This window comes from Hyperoodon ampullatus (assembly GCF_949752795.1).
Source record: "Hyperoodon ampullatus genome assembly, chromosome: 3".
Lineage (NCBI taxonomy): Eukaryota > Metazoa > Chordata > Mammalia > Artiodactyla > Ziphiidae > Hyperoodon > Hyperoodon ampullatus.
In genome coordinates, this window is record NC_136916.1 from 31,699,816 (window position 1) to 31,719,012 (window position 19,197).

At 44.7% G+C, this 19,197-nt stretch overlaps 1 protein-coding gene across 1 annotated transcript in view; it reads right to left on the reverse strand.

Moving 5' to 3' along the window:
* Positions 1 to 2,160: 2,160 nt before the first annotated feature.
* The window catches only part of MTMR10 (myotubularin related protein 10), a gene marked incomplete at its 5' end in the record, with an annotated part of 42,618 nt that continues 25,581 nt past the window's right edge, over positions 2,161 to 19,197 (reverse strand). The window contains 10 exon segments of the mRNA XM_079699928.1: positions 2,161 to 2,816; positions 3,909 to 4,091; positions 5,333 to 5,503; positions 6,837 to 7,006; positions 10,667 to 10,737; positions 11,342 to 11,411; positions 12,739 to 12,869; positions 15,241 to 15,329; positions 15,411 to 15,498; positions 17,454 to 17,637. Coding sequence (XP_079556054.1) covers positions 2,220 to 2,816; positions 3,909 to 4,091; positions 5,333 to 5,503; positions 6,837 to 7,006; positions 10,667 to 10,737; positions 11,342 to 11,411; positions 12,739 to 12,869; positions 15,241 to 15,329; positions 15,411 to 15,498; positions 17,454 to 17,637 — 1,754 coding nt within the window. The 3' untranslated portion in view covers positions 2,161 to 2,219.

Genomic DNA, 19,197 nt, shown 5'->3' on the forward strand with positions numbered 1-19,197 from the left:
TCATATTATGCACGATAAAGCTGTGGCACAATAATCATTATATAACAACTGTTCAGCAAAAATAAAACAAAAAACTATATTTTACTACATTTGATTATCGTACAAAAATATGCACATTTTCTATTTTAAAACAGTATTAATAGTACCTAATCATTTTTAAACTTGCAAGTTAACCCCAAAAAATTACTAAAAGGGTTAAAATAAATGTGAGAGGGAAGAAAGATATAAAGAAGTAAATGCTCAACCCCAAAAAACAATAACAAATTTAGAACAATTTGTAATAATAAAAAAGCAGCCTAATGAAAAAGGAAGAAGACTTATTACACTTCCAGTGGCAGGATATGCTGTGGGGTTTTCAGGGCACCGGAGCTGGTTTCCAATCAAGGACTTTAAAACGTTTAATGGCAACAGTGCTATTTATATAAACTAAGCCCTTACTTTCTAGACAAGTTGGCAAAACACTGGGTTTATCCACATGATGGATTTCTTAAGACTGCATAGGAACTTCTGTCCCTGTAAGTTCAGAGACATTATCCAACCATTTTTAAAAGGCAAATAATTCAAATAGAAACATCTATTTGTTACATATAAAGGTAAAACACACTGTTTTGAAAAAACTTGTTTTAGAAAAGGACATAAGCTAACTAGATACTTCACTATAAACGTTTTTTAAAAAGCTTAAGATGGCAGTTTAAGAAACTCTAAATAACAGCTACATTGAAGACATCCATCTTTTACACAGAAGTGAGGGGTGTCAGGGGGAGGCTGTGACTGGCATGGCCACAGTAAGCTCCAGCTCTGGCCCACAGCTTTGGCTCGGTTCTTGTGACACAACCTGAAAACGGGAATTTGAGACGAGAGCACACCTGTCTGCACCTCTGAACACCTGTCATAGGTTGGGTGGGGCGGGGTGCTCTCACCATTTGGTACAGTGGCAGTATTTTTTTTTTTTTTTTTTTTTTTTTTGCGGTACACGGGCCTCTCACTGTTGTGGCCTCTCCCGTTGCAGAGCACAGGCTCTGGATGCTCAGGCTGAGCGGCCATGGCTCATGGGCCCAGCCGTTCTGCGGCATGTGGGATCTTCCCGGACCGGGGCACGAATCCGTGTCCCCTGCATCGGCAGGCGGAGTCTCAACCACTGTGCCACCAGGGAAGCCCCTCAGTGGCAGTATTTTGAGAGAAGTCTGTTGTTACTCTCCTGTCCTCCCTTCCTAAGCACTAAGCACTCAGGTGACCTGACTCAAGACCTCATCACTGATTTCCACGGGAAAGTGCCCCCAGGAGTGCTCCCCACTGGACTCTGACAGGGCCTCTACTTTGAGGGTGGGTGTCAGTGATGCTGCCGCACCGACCCGGACCCTGCCTCACACCCACTGTGTTCGGTGACTGTCAGAGGGATGTGTGCCTCTGGGGACCCCTGGCTGTCGGTACGATGCTGAGTGTGACCAGCCTCTTTCCAATGTGCAGGGGGACTTTGACACCCTAATTTAAAAAACAAATTCTGTTTTACTCTGTGTTCTTCATAGCTTAATATTAATGTCAAAGGCACTTCTAAATTTAATTAATTATCTATAGCAAATGCTTTTAAAGTCAACAGTGCATATCATTTTAAAGTTAGTCCTAAGGAAACTCATGATTTTAAAACAGTGATCTACGGTCCCAAAGTGATCTAAAATAAATTACAGTGTGAGAACACACAACTCTCAGGTGAGCTCAACTAGAGATAATAGAAAGTGACCAGATAAATACACAAATACCTACTAACGCCCACTGGGGGTTTACTGGATGCATCTTGAAAATATACTAAACACTAATTTCTTAACTCTCCTGATGTCTGCTTCTCTGGGCTGCTAATCCAGCTGAGGATCAGGGAACCTTTAGAAGGTGGCTGGAAAAATGGATGTGGACAAAATAAATGTCGCAGACAAAACCTGATTAGTTTGACCACAGTAATAAGGTCGTGGGAATGTCTGCCTGCAAATGATCTAAAAATGAGCCAGACCTAGAATGATAGAAAAAGGACATAAATAACAAAAGTTATGGCTATCTTTTAAAAATATTGTGAAGGAAGCATAATTCAACATGTTTTAAAGTATTAGTGCAAATTTCAACTGTTATTCTTACGTATAGAACGATTAGAGCTTCAAACGCCTCGGCCAGCAGTTTTACTTCAGAGAAGTTCTCTCGCTCCCTCAGGACGTTCAGAAAGCCACTCCGCCTCAGTCTTCATTTGCTAGTGTCTCAGTAGATAACCATATTTTGGCCCCACTTAAAAACTTGCCTAGCGGTGTCCCTGAAATGCTCCGTCTGCACAGATTGCCCACCGGGGAAAAGGGGAACGAGGACGAGAGGAAGTCCGGTGTCCCCGGGGCGTCGTGCGGGCCGCCAGCGCGGAAGTACAGCCTGCTCTGGACCAGCTCGGGGCAGGGGGCTTCCAGGGGGCTGCCCTGGGGCTGCCGCAGCGCCCTGCTCAGCATGTCCACCTCGTCTGCCAGCAGGGAGACCTTGTGGAAGGCTGTGATGAAGCCCCCGCGCTGGATCTGGGCCTCGGGGACCCAGCGGAAGTAGCAGAGTTTCCACAGTTTGATGTGCATTCCGGACAGAAGCGGCAGAATCACCCCGTGCAGGTCGGCCGGCTTGGAGAACCACTCTCGGAAGTACTGCTCCGCACCCCTGTCCTGGCTGTCGCTCTGCTCAGGGGGGTCCGGCTTTACTTTTAATATTAATGAATTTCTCCTGGGAAGTAACTCTTGGTCACTGATGATTCCATTCTTTAAGGAAGCTGGCATTCCTCTTAGTGTGGAGCTGTAGCTTTTCTGTACAGAAGAGAGATTTTAGCATTATTTTCCTGGAGCTTCCCTTTTTAGAAAGATAGTAGAAGTGTAATGGTAAATATAGACTCGGTATTAGGAAAAACTGGTAGAATTTCAACCTTAAAGGATATTTTGTTCCTTCCCTGGTAATACTTATTCCAATCCTCCTCCACTGGAGTTTAACACTTTTAGGCCTTGATTCTGCCTAGGCTGTAGCCTGCATGGGGGTGGGGGGAGATATATCCTATCCATTATAGGCAGACCTCAGAGATACAGTGGGTTCGGTTCCAGACACCGGAGTAAAGCGAGTATCGCAATAAAGCAAGTCACACGAGGTTTTTGGTTTCCCAGTGCATATGTAAGTTACGTTTCCAATATACTGTAATCTATTAAGTGTGCAATAGCATTATGTCTAAAAAAAACTATGTACATACCTTAATTTAAGCACTTTATTGCTAAAAAATACGAACCATCATCTGAGCCCTCAGCGAGTTGTAATCTTTTTTCAATAGCAATTTTAAAGATCATTGATCACAGATCACCATCACTAATATAATAATTATGAAAAAACTTGAAATATTGTGAGAATTACCAAAATGTGGCACAGAGACACAAAGTGAACAAATACTGCTGGAAAGATGGCACCGACGGATGAACTCAACACAGGGTTTGCACAAACCTTCAATTTGTAAAAAATGCAGTATCTGCAAAGTGCAATAAAGCAAGTGCAGTAAAACGAGGTCTGCCTATAATTGGCTAAGTGTGAATTTCTAAGATTTCTGGTCAGAAAAAAGCTAGACCTGCTGATTCTAGAAAAGGCTGAGCGGACGGGCTTCAGGAGCAGGGCCCTGGGTACAGGGCTGCAACTGCTGACTCTTGAGATGACGACCAGCGCTGTGTGGGCCTCAGACAGCAAGATGAAAAGTCGGGGTGGGGTCATCTGAGTGAGAAAGTGAATGACCCCTCCAAACCTGCACTGGCAATGCTGTCATGGGAAATGACTGGACTTTTAATACTCTGTTCTGAAAAAGATGTTTTTGGTTATCTGTGAGCAAATACCAGGTTTTTTACTGTTAGTGCATTTCTGTAACTTACCTTTGTCCGTTTAAAAGACTTCACAGAACCGTTTTGTACACAAGGCGTGCTCTTTCCAATGTAAAAGGGGTTGTGGAAAAGGGTGCGATCCTTTGCTGTAAACTGAAGAGACCAGTCCCAAACTGAGGGGAATTTTAAACCCTTTTCATCACCCAATTGGATATTTTTGCTTATAGCAAATTCCTGCAAAATAAAATATTTGAACATTTGTGAAAAGATGCCAAACTAAGATTTTCTCATAGTAAATTCATTTCTGACGGTCATTCATCATCATACAAATGAATTTTTCTGAACGAGAGCGACTCCAATCCCACTGGAGCAGCATGCTCTGCTTCCCGAGAACAGACATTCCTGGCGCCTCGCACGGAGGAGCGCGTGGACCCCTGAACCGCGAGGGGAGCTGGGCCCCTGGGCAATAAGTGTGTTGGTGAGTATGACTCGTGAATGGAGTTCTCCCTGGTGCCACGGCCTGAATAAATCCATCTCCTTATACATCCACACCCCCAATCCTGAACAACGCATTTCTTCAGGATGCTCTGCATGATGCTTCAGCTCACAGAATGTCTGCTCTACTGTTGAGTTGATGAAGCAGTTTCATGGATGAGGAATCCAGGCTCAGCACCTTCCCAGACCCGGGCCTGAGGATCCCACAGCTCACTGTGAGGGCAGCCCCCCTTCCACCAAAGTCTTCCTGAAGGCCCACGAGAGCTGTCCTTTCTGTCTCTCTCAGTGGTCACTGCAGCATTTGTTGTCTACACCCATCGCTCCAGATGTGGGTGAGACAGAACTTGTGGTTCTGGAAGGTTCCACCAGGGGCAACCAGAAGCTATAGGTAGTTTCAAGTTTGGCTTGAGGCTCTCCTTACTCATGGTTCTTCCTCTCAGTCAAGGAATTGGGACTAGAAACCAATGGTCCTAACGTAAAAGTGACTGCCACACGGCATGAGGGTCTGAGCACATCCAGTAAGCAGCGCCCAGAGAGAACCACAGTCTCACGTCACGCCTACATTTCCTCTCTCAAATTCTTCTCCACAGGACTCTTGAAGAAAAATAATTTGCTTTGTACAACTTTTATTCTACTGACCTAGGAAACAAATGTCCTCAAACAGCATCTTATCCATTACCCATTCAGACAGCCCCAATGTGAAAATATAAATACAAAAGCACAACATTTACGGCAGTTAAAATGATTTACGTCTTTCAATTGGCTTATTATGAACAATAAACATCAGAGAGAAATACATAAAATGCTCACTGATAAAAATGAAACAAGTTCAAGTTCCTGGATTTTTAACCATCTATAAATAATTCCTTCAGAAATGACCGCTTAAAATGGTAGCTAAGACAGTTTAAACACACAGCTAATTGTACTTTGACACTACCTCAATAAAGCAGTTCGCCCTGGCCACGGCGGGCGCCACTCACCGAGCTCTGCTGCACGCGCTGGTGCGGGGAGTTGAAGAGGAAGGTGCCGAACAGGGCCACACGGGTGCTGTCGTGCAGCACCGCCAGGTAGGTCTCGGAGAACTCAAAAGCTGCTGGGCACTGCTCCTGCAGCTGCCACGTGGCGTCCAGGAACAGCAGGAACACGGGAGCCTGGCGGACACACGTGGAAACGGGATTACTCAATGCTGCCCTTCAGTGTCCACATCTATTTCCAAACCTCTTGCTGATATGAAGGAAGAGATTAATAAGGAAACAGCGAGGCCTGAGCACTTGGCTCCAAAGCTGAGCGAAGGGCACGTGAGCACATTAGACGGCCATGTCTAACCTAAGAACTAGGCTGGCCTGGGACGCATCACAGCCCTCCTCTGCCTGCCAAGTCCACCAAGCTGAAGTGGCAAAGTCAACAGACGGGCAGGGTGTGGCCATGTGAATGGAGGACAGTGAAATACATGTTTCACGTGTTCCAGCTGATCCTGGAAGCAATTCTTTAGAACGTTTAAAACAAAACAAAAAAACAAAAAACCCCAAGGCCAAGAAACAACTCTTCGGTGGACCCTGCAGACTCAGCATCTGGAAACCTTCTCGGAGTTTCAGAAAACAGCTGGTCACGTGGTGCACCCCCAAGTACAGCAGCTTACGACAGCTACTGTGACAGCTACTGCATCCTGCCCAGTGCTTCCCCGAGTCCTAGCGTTTCAGAAGTGAAGCATTCACTGTTGAGGTTTCCTCAGATGACAGAGACTGTTTTACACGAGACAGCACGAGTCAAAGTGTGCTCTTGGGAGCCACCCTGACCACAAGACACCTGCAGGGCCTGTCACAGCTCCACTAGGACCCCATGCAGCCACCAACCCCACAGCTCTTACAAAGATGCCCCCTCAACTTGCCATTCTTAACGTACGTGCCCCATTTTAAGAAACTATGATATTCCAAAGCTGATTTTTCAAAATATCTAACATGCTTGTTGTCTGCTTGCAAAAGTGTTAATGCAACATTTCTTAAAGCAGTTTTCAACTTAGAGAAATTCAACAGGCAACTTTTTTTTTTTTTTTTTTTTTTTTTGTGGTACGCGGGCCTCTCACTGTTGTGGCCTCTCCTGTTGCGGAGCACAGGCTCCGGACGCACAGGCTCAGCGGCCACGGCTCACGGGCCCAGCCGCTCCGCGGCATGTGGGATCCTCCTGGACCGGGCATGAACCCGTGTCCCCTGCATCGGCAGGCGGACTCTCAACCACTGCACCACCAGGGAAGCCCAACGGGCAACTTTTTAAGAGTTTTATCTATATAGTTATGAGAATCTTCATAAGTACCTCAACTTGGACTCTAATCCATGAGTCAGTCTTGGCCCAAGAAGCTAAGATGTACTGAAGGCAATATTTAAAAAGTCTCCTCATCTCTTTACGGATGGAGCATCTCTTCATATAACAAAAGGTTTTATCCTGTGTACACGGAAGGACTGATAATAGGCATGAAGGTTTTGTTACCTCTTTCTCCGATCTCTTTAAGTGGTTGCATCTGTCCAGGAATGGATATCCTGCCATGACCCACTCTTTCTGTATCAGACTCTGAAATCCAGTGATTGTCCTAAAATAGGGATCCAGCATCACTTGAACAAGAGAAGCTACAATACAGCTCAAATCTCTTCCCTCCTCCTCTGTCAATAAGATGGAAAGAAAATGATTAGTACGTAGAAAAATGCTAAGAGAGAAAGGAAGGAAAGGCAAAGTATATACTTCAGTGTTCTGTGCCTGGGCGGCCTTCAAAATCACCCATGTTAGGAAATTTTATTCAGGCCCAGCCACTCTAAGACATTATAAACTTTTAGATCAACTAAAGTAATGTTTAATGAGGAGGTGGCTTTTTATATACGAATGTTTTCTAGATAATTAGAAGCATATCTCTCATACTTTTTACATTTACATGATTTGTGGTAGAAATCTTTCCAGAGTCTATTCTATTTCTGTGCCAAGGATATTAAATATCATGCAATCTTTCTACTGACAGCTTCATATGGTGACTCAGAGGTGAATGAGAGAAATGGAATTGTCCACCATCATCCAAAATGGTGGCAAATATTTCCCTCGCATCTTTTGTAGCTAGTGTCCTTTTTAATGAGGCCAGTAATTCTGATATCAAAGCCAGTCAAAGAAATCAGAAGAAAACTATCAAATAATATCCCTTATGATTAGATGTAAAAGTCATCAAATTATCTCAGGAATGTAAGAATTTATCCTAAGAATGCGACGTTGGTTTAACATCTGACAAAGTAACACACTGTAATAAAAAAATAAAGGACAAAAATAACACAATCATCACATTAGATGAATAAAAAGCATCTGTGTGATGAAAATCCAACATTCATTCTGGATAAAAAATCTTACCAAACTAGGAATAGAAGGGAATATCAACCCCATAAGAGGAATCTACAAAAACCTACAACTAACATCATTCTTATTAGTGAAAGCCTGGATGCTTTCCTCCTAAGATGGGCAACAAGACAAGGACGTTTGCTCTTGTCACTTCTACTGCACATTGTCCTGGAAGCTTACACAGGGAAGTTAGGCAGGAAGAAGAAATCAAAGGCATCCAGACTTGAGAGGAAAAAGCAGTAACTGTGTCTGCAGACAACACGTGTATGTAAAAAAAACCCTAAGGAATCCACAAATGACTACTAGAACTAATGAATGAGTTTAGTTAAGGTTGCAGGAATTCTATACACAATCACAAGGAGTACACAAAAAACTTGAAAATGAAATTAAGAAAACAACTGTATTCACAATAGCATCAAAAAGAAAATACTTACAGGGAGATTTAACAAAATAAGTGCCAGAGTTGTACACTAAAAACTTATAAAACATTGCTGACATGACATGAAAGAAAACCCAAATAAATGGAGAGATATTCATTTCATGGATTGGCAGATTGAATATTGTTAAGATGGCATTCTTCCCAATCTACAGGTTCAACATATTCCTATCAAAATCCCAACAGGGTTTCTTGCTGATCCTAGAAGTTATACAGAAATGCAAAGGACCTAGAATTAGCAAAACAATTTGAAAACAAAGTTGGAGGACTTATATGTCCTAATTTGAAAACATACTCTAAAGCTACAGCACTCAAGATAATGTGGTACTGGCATACGGACAGACATAAAGATTAATGGAATAAGACTGAGAGTCCAAAAATAAAGAGCCAATCAGCAGACCTTTGCCAAGGCATGTCAATAGAGAAAGAACAGTCTTTTCAATAAATGGTGCTGGGACAATTCAATAAACACACATGCAAAAAAAATGAATATAGACCTTTACCTCACATCATACACAAAAATTCATTCAAAGTGAATCATAGGCCTAAATGTAAGAGCTACAACTATAAAATGTTTACAGAATAAAACATGGGAGAAAGTCTTCATAACCTTGAATTAGGCAAACAGTTCTTACATATAGCACCAAAGAAGTGATTCATAAAAGAAAAAATGGATAAATTGGACTTCATCAAAATTTCAAAATTTGTGCTTCAAAAGTCATCAAGAAAGTGAAAAGACAAACCACAGACTAGGAGAAAATATTTGAAAATCTTATAAAGATACAAAGAACCGGTATCTAGAATTGTAAAGAATTCTTTGAACTCAATGATAAAACCACCTAACTGAAGAATAGACAAATGATTTGGTATTTCACCAAAGTCAATACACGAACGGCCAATCAGCACATGATATGCATTAGGGAAATGCACATAAAAATTGCAATGAACTCCCACTTCACACTTACTAGAATGACTGCACTCCTAACAGCAGACGATGAGGTGCAGAAACAAACCCTCACACAGTGCTGAGGGGAAGGGGAATCGGGTACAGTCACTTTAGAACACACTCTGGCAGTTTCTTACAAAGCTGAACATAAATGTACCATAAAACTCAACAATTCTACTTCTAGGTATTTACCCAAAATAAAGAAAAACATATGTCCCCACAAAGACTTTTATGTGACTGTTAAAAGCAGCATAATTCATAACAGCCAGAAAGTGGAAGCAATCCAAATGTCCACCAACAAGTAAATGGATAAATAAAATGTGGTACTTACAACAATGGTACACTATTCAGAAATAAAAAGGAGCAAACTGCTGAGACATGCTACATGAACGAACTTCAAAAACATGTATGTGAAATGAAAGAAGCCAGAGGCAAAAGACCACATACTACATGATTCCATTTTTATGAAACATCCAGAAAAAGCAAATCTAGAGAGACAGAAAGCAGATTAGTGGTTGCCTGGGGTTGGGACACAAGGAATCTTTTCGGGGTGATGGAAAATTTCTAAAACTGGACTCCGTTTACTAAAAATTATTGAATTGCACATTCAGAACAGGTGCATTGTATAGTATGTACACTATACCTCAAACTGTTTAGAAAACACATTCTGAAATAAAGTGTTAGTAAAATGCAGGCTCAGTATCTCTTCTGAGGCATTCTACATGGCAACAAATGCATGAAGAAGTGTGCTAAGTAGCGTCCTGGAACAGGATGAGAACACCACTGTCTGCGAGAGGTGCGGGTTCTCAATGGCTGGCTCTCCATACGCGCTGCCGGCGTGAGCTAAGGATTACTGGAAACAGTGACTTACTCTTCTTCTTTTCCCCCTAAGGCTTGTCACTTTACTTTGTTAAAGTCAGTTGAATTTGACAGTTGGTAAAAATACTTCTGTAAGCTTCAGCACAGCATATTCATGAACTATGCATGAATATATTATAAAATCAGGTAGCTTGTGGTTTATTAAACTTTATCCGTAAGCTTAAAAATGCTATTAGCTGTAAAGGTATTTAATATACAATTATTCTTTGCTTAAGTGATTTTTTTTTTTATTGCCATCTATTCCTACCAAACACTAGACAAAATTCACGTTGCTGGCTACTCAGTTCAGTCCATTTCTTGATACCAAATTGTTTCTTTAAAGTCACAATCTAGCATGAGCCAGACGCATTTCAACTAAAATTTGTATGAATCAGAAAGATAGCAAGATTAGAGAGAAAGGATGCTCTGCCGAGATTAATACTCTGTCTGAATCCAGTGAGGGCTGTGACCCACCCTCGCCATAATACAGGAAGGCAGATTTAACACAGGGCAGAAAGTCTGACTCCTTTATGTTCTTCTGTCTGAGGTCTTTGTGCCACTGTTTAATAATGTGCAGGATCTGTAGTGTATCTATCTGGTGGCATGCAGTAAGTAGGAGATGGCTAAGATGCATGTAATTACTTGGGTGTGGATCTCCAGTCAAGATGGCTGGCCGGGGGACCAGTGTTGTCAGTAATGAATTACCTTGTAAGACTACAGACAGACGCTTGCTTTCCAGCATATACACAAGTTCTGCTGAATGTTTAAGGAATGCCCTGGAAAGAGAAACGGAAAAATATTGTTAAAAACCAAATTTCCACTACGAATATATTTTTTAAAGTACATGAAGTCAAGCAAATCTGATCTTTCACGATACATGTTTATATTCTCTATAACCTTTTGGAATTTCTTCAGTATTTATACGATTCATCAACAGAGTACAGTTTGATTTTTATATCAGGGAAATTCATTAACCTTTGTTGATTTACATGACATTCTTGACATCACCGAACTATAGAGATGGGGAAGAGATCAGTGGTTCCCAGGGGATGGGGATGGAGATGCTGGGGCTGGGGGTGGGAGCCTTGGTGACGGAGCAGCTCTGCATCCTGCCTGTGCTGGTGGTCACGTGAATCTACACACGGTAAAACTGCACAGAAACACACATGAGAGCACATAGAGACTGGGGAGACTGGGTAAGAACTGTAGTTTGTACTACTGTCGGTTTCCCGGTTTGATAACCATAGTCTAGTTATGTGAGCCGTTGCCACTGGGGGGCTGGTGAGGAGTGCATGGCTCTGTAATATTTTTGCACCTCCTGTGACTCGATAATTATTTCAAAATAATAAGTTAAGAGAAAAGGAAAGCAGTTGTACAAACCTTACATATTCTAACCACCGTGTATTTTCCAGTGAAGACAGCCATTTCTCTTCAGTTTCTTCAAATGGTTCTGTAATTAATATAATTATACATATATAATTAAAGACACACACATATATATAGGCATATAACACTTTTAGGCTTCTTAAGCTTACTTTTCATGATCAAACTGAGAGCTAGGTGATACATCAGTTTTTAACATTTAAAAGCTGGCTTTAAGAAAGTGTTACGCATTTGCATTTAGTCATAAAACCATTTAAGAAGGCACATCACAATTCTATAAGAAACAAAACAAAGCGTTCCCCAGGCCTCCATCTCCTTCCCTGTGGCTCTCCCAAGGAAATCTTGGAGAGTCTGCCCGCCTCCGCCCGCTAAGCAAGCGCTACAGACCCTGGCACCCTCCTCAGCTTCTTCACCGCAGGCCTGCCCCTCCCTCCCTCCCTGCTGCCAGCGCCCGGTTCTCATGGCCTTGGAGGCTGACCCCTGCAGGAAACGGGGCAGCTTCCTGGTGGGGCCTGTCCTGGCCTGTCTCGAGGTGCCCCTCGCCTCACGCTTCAGCCACATGCTGCTCACGGAACGGCTGAAAGACACAGTCACTGTGTTTCTTAAGCACACCCCCTCCCAGCTCTCCTTCCAAGCCGGCGCCAGTCCTGCCGCCCGGTGACAAGGGGCTCTCTCTGTGCACACTTCACACCAAAGGTGCTTTCAAGTGAGTCATCCCTCCAGGGTACATCGAAAGCACCCCATAAGCATCTGCTCTAACAGACATATGGGAACTCTGAGGCTGCACAGATTATAACTTGGCTCTGTTTGAAATTCATGTCAAGTCACGTATCTCAAAATATAACTGAATACATTAAGGTCTTCGTAAGTTTGTCTGTGAGGTAGTAGGCTGTTCTACTGAGCAGACACTTTTACAGAAGTATCCTACCAGACCTTTCATGATCTGAAAGTGATTTAATTGGTACACTTTTCCTACAAAACTAAAAGCAGGGCTCCCCTGGTGGCGCAGTGGTTGAGAGTCCGCCTGCCGATGCAGGGGACACGGGTTCGTGCCCTGGTCCGGGAAGATCCCACATGCCGCGGAGCGGCTGGGCCCGTGAGCCATGGCCGCTGAGCCTGCGCGTCCGGAGCCTGTGCTCCGCAGCGGGAGAGGCCACAACAGTGAGAGGCCCGCATACCGCAAAAAAAACTAAAAGCAGCTTAAACTTCATTTTCTAAGAGCTTCTGACATTCTCATACAATAATTTGTACAAATATTTCAACGAGCCTCTACTTAAATATATACCTATTTCTAAATTTTTAAGTAATGTCACTTTTCCTGACATGCCTCATACAATGCCTCATATAATCACCCATTCATTATGTACATATATATAAAATAGAAATGAAGTTACCATTAACACACAGTTGCTTAAGTTTTACAAAAGCCGCCTGTATTTCTTGGATATTGGGCAAGGTCTTATCCAAATCTGATTTGTAGACATCACTTCTCTGTGGATGACTTTTAGTTATGGCATTACAAATCCTAATAAAGACAAAATCCTTGAGTCACTACTCATTCATGTATTCAACACATATTTTTTGAGTGCTTGCTGTGAGCCCAGGCGCTGCTCTGAGGGCTGGGGACAGAGAGAGGGACATGCAGTCTGTGCTCTTGGTGGGGGGGAGGGGGATAGAGGAGAGATGACAGGCCGTGGTGAACGCTGAGGGTGATGGAACAGAGTGGATTCAGGCTAGCTCGGGTCACGTGGTGAGAAAACGCTCCTCCATGACGATGATACCGGAGCTGAAGCCCAAATGGCCAGGAGCTGTGCAAAGACGGGAGACAGTGTTCCAGGCAGAGGAGCTGCTAGTGCAAAGGTCCTGTGGTAGAACAGAAGCCTGGCTGTTGGAGAAACCTAGAGAGGGCCAGTGGGGCAATGATGACGTGTCTGAGGGAAAAAGGGTGGAGGTAAGGTTGGACAACAAAGAGAATCTGTCCTAGTTATGAAGAATAGAATAGCTGAAAAAACAAAGGGAATTAAAATAATTCTTCGCTTAATAAGTTAAATAATTAAAACTGCCACTGGTTCTAAGGTTTTCTAGTTAACAGTGTTGCAGCCTTGCCTTGCATAGCAACACTCCTGACGGAGCACTTAATCAGCGACATGTCCACAAGGCAGGACAAGGTAGGACAGAATGGACATTAATCACTAACGTGGTTAAAGTGAAATCTAAATCCACGAGAGAATACGGACCTGTGGGACTGCAGTCACCCTCTCCAGAAAACTGAAGGGCCATTTGAGGGTCACTTGATAGTTATTTGCTTCGGCAAATGTGGCTGTCAGTTATGGCACTGTGAAAAAAAACGGACGACCTGGCTGTCCCAATAACAGACTGTGATACACAGTTTCTGAGGCTCTCTGAGCCAGTTTCCTAAGATCTTTTCCTTTGTTCCTCATTTACTGGACAAGTATTGAATAAATATTCAATTGCAGGTATTTCCTGGGTGCTGAATATAGCTGAACAATGGTGTGCAAAACAGACACAGTTCTGCCACCTCACGGTCTCGTAAGGACAGGCAGTAATCAAACTGTAACACACACACACAATGAGAAACCAAAATAAGTGTTAAGAAGAAAATTATAGTGATATAGCGAATGTGTAACTTGAGGCCAGATCTAATTTGGGAGGCAGGGGAAGGCTTATCTTAAGGAAGTGATGTCTGAATGCAGGTGCAGAAAACGAGCGAGTACCAAGTGATGGGGGGGTGTGTGTGTGTGTGTGTGGCAGGGTGTGTGTGTGTGGTTGTGCGTGTGCGGACCGCTCATGGACCAGCGTGAAGAAGGTGGCCCAGGAGGAGGGGGCCGCACAGCCAAAAGTCAGGAGATACTAAAGACCAGCAAAACCCCAGGGCGGCCGGAGCCCAGAAGGGACAGGGCGTGGCCCTGGATGAGACACGGGAGGCAGGACGAGGCCCCTCCAGCACACTGGCAGAGGTGGAGCTGGCGTGGAAGGAGAGGGGCAAGGTTTCTGAAAAGTGAAGGACACAATCTGACGACGGACTGGACGTGAAGGGAAGTGAAAGACAGGCATCAGGATGACTCCTCGGTTCCTGAGAGCAGGCTGGGGGTGGGGTGGGGGCAGGGGGCGCGTGGTGCCCATATACTGGAGTTTGGTTTTGAACATGAATTTAAAGGGCCTTTGAGACCTCCATGTGGAAAGTGTCAATTTAGGTTGGAGATATAAATCTGACAGTCACTAAAGCCACTGACACAGATGAACGTCTTTCAGAATGGAATATGGAATGGGAAGGGGAGGTGGCCTGAGACAAGCTCTAAGTTGTGCCTGGAGACAGGAGGACGGGCTGGCAGGGGCATGGAGTGCAGCGGGGACAAGGAGCTTCAGGAGGTGGAGGCGGGCAGAAGCCGGGGCCCGGGGAGAGCCTGGCCAACAGCAGTGCCCACTGCGTGAGGACGCCTGAGAAAGGCCTCCTGCTTCACCAACACAGAGGTCACTGGGGACTTCGGCAGATGACAGCAAACTTGCTCACAGTAGCCAATTACACCACTTTTAGTTATTGTGACTTGGCAGACCTAGGACACATTGAACTACAAGAAAAATCTGATTTGTCCTCAAGTGTCTCAACTGGAAATCACTGCACTTTGAAAGTTCGTTAGAAGCAACATTACAGAAAAGTGTCAGCAATGTAAGATCTTTAAGTGTCTTATAAGCCAAAGTATTAAATTACACTTAATATAACTTAAATGTTAATTTTAATATATTCAATTTTCTCCACAGTAATTCTTGTATGGAACACACGGTGCTTCCCAGCTATCTTCAGCTAGTCAGGAGGTTACTGTACTTCTCTATGACAATGAAAGATGCCCAGGTACCAAGGACTGTCTCCTGCTCACCTCTGGTCGATCTTCCTCTGCTGCAGCACGTCTTTTATGAGGGCCGTGCGCACAAGAGCACTGCCATTCGAGTGGCTCCAGCACCAGAACTAGGAGAGAAGCAGAGCCTTTACTTAACTGGGTGGAAAAATGGACAATAGTATTAATGAAATCCAACAGATATCACTTACTGGCATCCTTCTTCCAACAAAAGAATGGGAGAAGATCTTTAGATCTTGGTCTGCTAAAGAACTTGGCACTACAAAGTACTCTGGAAGGCTGGAGAGGAAAACACGAATCGTAATGTAAGAGCCTGTGCTTCAGGCAGGATAAGCGTGCTCTGCAGACCCCACATTTAATTAACGTGCACCCTACTCAGTGGCCGTGCAGTGGGCACCGTGGGTGCCACTGATGAGCCTAGACATCTCAGTCTAAAACGCATGCGATGTGCTCAATTATCACAGTCGTTATACTTATAGTGGGGGAACAATCCAAAGGAAGTATCTGAAATATCTTCCAGAATGACTATTAATCAAACATATGCAATTTCTGAAAAACATGTCCACCATCGTTCTCTCGACAGGCTATGGGTAGGAGATACCAGGCACACCAGACCAAACCAAACCAAGCCCACAAATCTCCCGAGAAGCTTCCACCCCCTTCTCATCTTCCCCCTTCTCTGCTTCCCATCTCCCAAAGGCAGGTGGACTCCGGGACGTGGGTTAGAGAGCAGTTACTACCAGGCAAGCTCACTGCATCTGAAGACATCTCTTTTCCTTCCTCTGCTCACATGGCCAGGTAGGGGACAGAGGCAGGCCCTGTCACAGGCTTCTCAACACGTAATGCACGCTGGCCACAAAGTTCAAATTCAAGGGGACGCAAAGGAAGACTCAAGCCGCGTGCTCCCAAGCCCCTTCCTCAGCACTGCACTCCTAGAAGGTCCTCATACTTTGTTCCCAACACTGCTTATCTGAAAAAACTAAGGAGGACTTGAATGACATTAAAACAAAACATCCCCCAAATCCGAATACTAAATAATATTAAACAAGTAAAAAATTAAAAAACAATTTTCTGGTCACTTTTGGAGGATTCTAGGAAACAGCTCCTTCTGAAAACTGGTTAAGTAAAGGGGAAAAAGTAAACATTGATACTGCCTTCCTCATACAAACTGCATTTCAGGTACTAAAGAGTTGCTGAGAGAAGAGTTCGGTAGAACTGGAATATGACCAGTAGCAATCCTCAATAAATAATGGATCTGGGCAATGATCCTCACTACTAATGAATAACCATTTTTGGCAGCTAAACCCATTCTATAAAAGGGGAACTTAGCACTGGGTGAGCAGGCTGACTGCTGTGGGGCCCACAGGTCAGTCGGCGTCACAATGATGCCTGGAGCCCCCGTGATGCCACAGGGGGTGCCCAGTCCACCTGAGGAAGCGTTCTTGCCCCAAACCTGGAACTGAATCTAATTACAGCTGACCCCTGAACAACACTGGGGTTAGGTGTGCAGACCCTCTGCGCAGCCGAAAATCTGCATATAGCTTATAGTTGGCCCTCCCTATATGTGCTTCTTCCACACCCATGGTTCCGCACCTGCAGATTCAACCAACGGGGATCCTGCAGTACAGCAGTATTTACCGTTAAAAAAAAAAATCTGCATGGAAGTGGACCCACGCTGTTCAAATCCGTGTTGTTCAAAGGTCAGCTGTAATTATTTAAGCCCCTAGAGCTAGCTAACATTTCAGATACAGTAGACAGAGGAACACATTAAAGGACACCACAGTGATAAACCCAGCAATATCTAGAAAGGGAAAAAGTCCACAGAACATTTGACCTAGTTTTGTTAACAACAAAAAAAAAGGCAAGTAAAAAAAAGGGATGGAAGGAGACTGCCATAGATTAAAAAGCCTGAGACAGATCATGCAAGTTCAATGTGACCCTGATCTGAACAAACCAATCATAAAAGACACTTACAAGATACGAATGCAAATAAACACTGACTGGATGACTGACAATACTACTGGAATTATTATCAATTTCTTTCAATGGATATTGACATTGCGATTATGTTTTAAAAAAAAAGTCCTTATCTTTAAAACAAAATATTCATTAAAGCATTATTAAAAATAAATATTCCATTAGCCATAAGTTGAAAGTTATCAATGACAGCAGAGTTTGATGATTACTCCTAAGAAGTCACTCCCAGCCATGAACACTGTCAAAGCTGGACTTACCAGGTAGATATCATGTAGCCCTCGTTAATGGAACAAACTCTCCACCCGGAGGCACCTGTCCTCTTGACTTCTCTGTCCCAGTCTGAGTAAATTTCAAACAGCGGAGTTTTTTGGCTGCTGCCACCCCCAGCTCCAATGCCACCGCCGCCTCCACCTCCTGAGGGTATTCCATTAGCTTTGCTGGCTGTAAAAAAAAAGCAATAGTATTAATTCTGCTTCAAATTCCCTCTCCTCTCTCCGTGCCTCCTGTCACAAACACACTGCAGTGTGGCACCTGTTCCCTGTTTGTCTCCAGTCTCTCCAAGGCCCCCGTACCCGTTCCGGCCGTCCTGGGGAAGGGGCTGCCCCCCCGAAGAACAGCCCACTGTGCCCCGTCCTTGTCCAGCTCGTCCCCACCCCGCAGCACCTTCGATACCCTGTCCTTCCGCTGGCTCTGCCTTCAACGCCTTCACTCACAAACGGGCAAACTTGGCTTTGAAAGGGCTTTCACGTGACCACACTGGACCACTCTCGCTACTACGCTACACAGTTCCCCTCCCTTTTACTGGCCACCTTCTGAAAGGGTGACCGATGCCTGCTGCTCACGTTTCCTCCTTAACTTCCAACTGTCTTCTATCCCTACCAGTTTACGGACACCATTCACAAGCCTCCCTCAACTCCCTACCCCAAGCTATGCCGTAAATCCAAGTCACTACTAGTTTTCTCCCCACATTTTGCCTGGAAAAATGAACGCATCCAACAATCAACTCCGTTCTCGAGCTGTCCGAATCTTTCATCTTTCCAGTGTTTACTTTTTAACCCTTCTCTATGTATGACTCGCTATGACATTCTTGGTCTCCTATCTCTACACGATTTTTCTTTGATAAGTTGACATAGATTCCTTAGCCTCCACCAGAGTGCCAGTCCACTGGAGACTCAGCAGAGGGCCTAGACTTGACCTTCCTTAGCAAGGAGCCTTCTCCACTTGAGAGGCAAGGCCACCTGCTGGGAGCATGCGCACAGCCTCAGGAGGGCCTCAGAGTGACCACAGAGAAAGAAGGTGTCCCCACAGGCAGCCTGATCTGGGTGACAGACGTCATCCCTCTCCTGGCCCAGGGTCTCCCTGTGGAGGCTGCAACCACGGCCAGTCTCTCAGCTGACAGCCCGACCGATGTTCTGCTGCACTCAGACCAGCCTGCAGCTGCCACAGGACACACTTCCTGAAATCAAGCTTTCAGGACGCCACCCTTGCCCCCAACTGTGCAATCATACTCATTTCCAACTGAATCCAATAAACCTAAACAGCTTCTCTTAAAGAGCCCTCGCAGACCTGCCCTGACCGTTACTGCCCGTCATTGCCGAACTCCCATCCCCCTGCAGCTGTGAAAACCCTTCTTTGTCCCCTCAACATGCCACGCCCATTCCCGTGGACTATTTACTAAACCTGGTGCAAAAGAGGTATTTTCTGAGACCCTACCACGTGCTAAGGCCTGAAAACTGACAAGCGAGCTAAGATTTCACCCCTACTTTGAGGCGCTGGTGACAGCGCGTCGGGTGGACAAGAGCGATGCGGGCGGAGGGGGAAGCCCACTGCGGCTGGGGCTGCAGGCTGGGATGGGAAGGTCTCCGACCCGAGCAGCTCTGAGCAGAGTCCTGAGGAACCAGCCAATCCAAACGCTCGCAGGTGGCTGGTGAGGAGGAGACAGGCGGCTGGGCAGAGCGGGACGTAAGACATGCGGAAGGACGGCACAGCGCCGAGTAATGA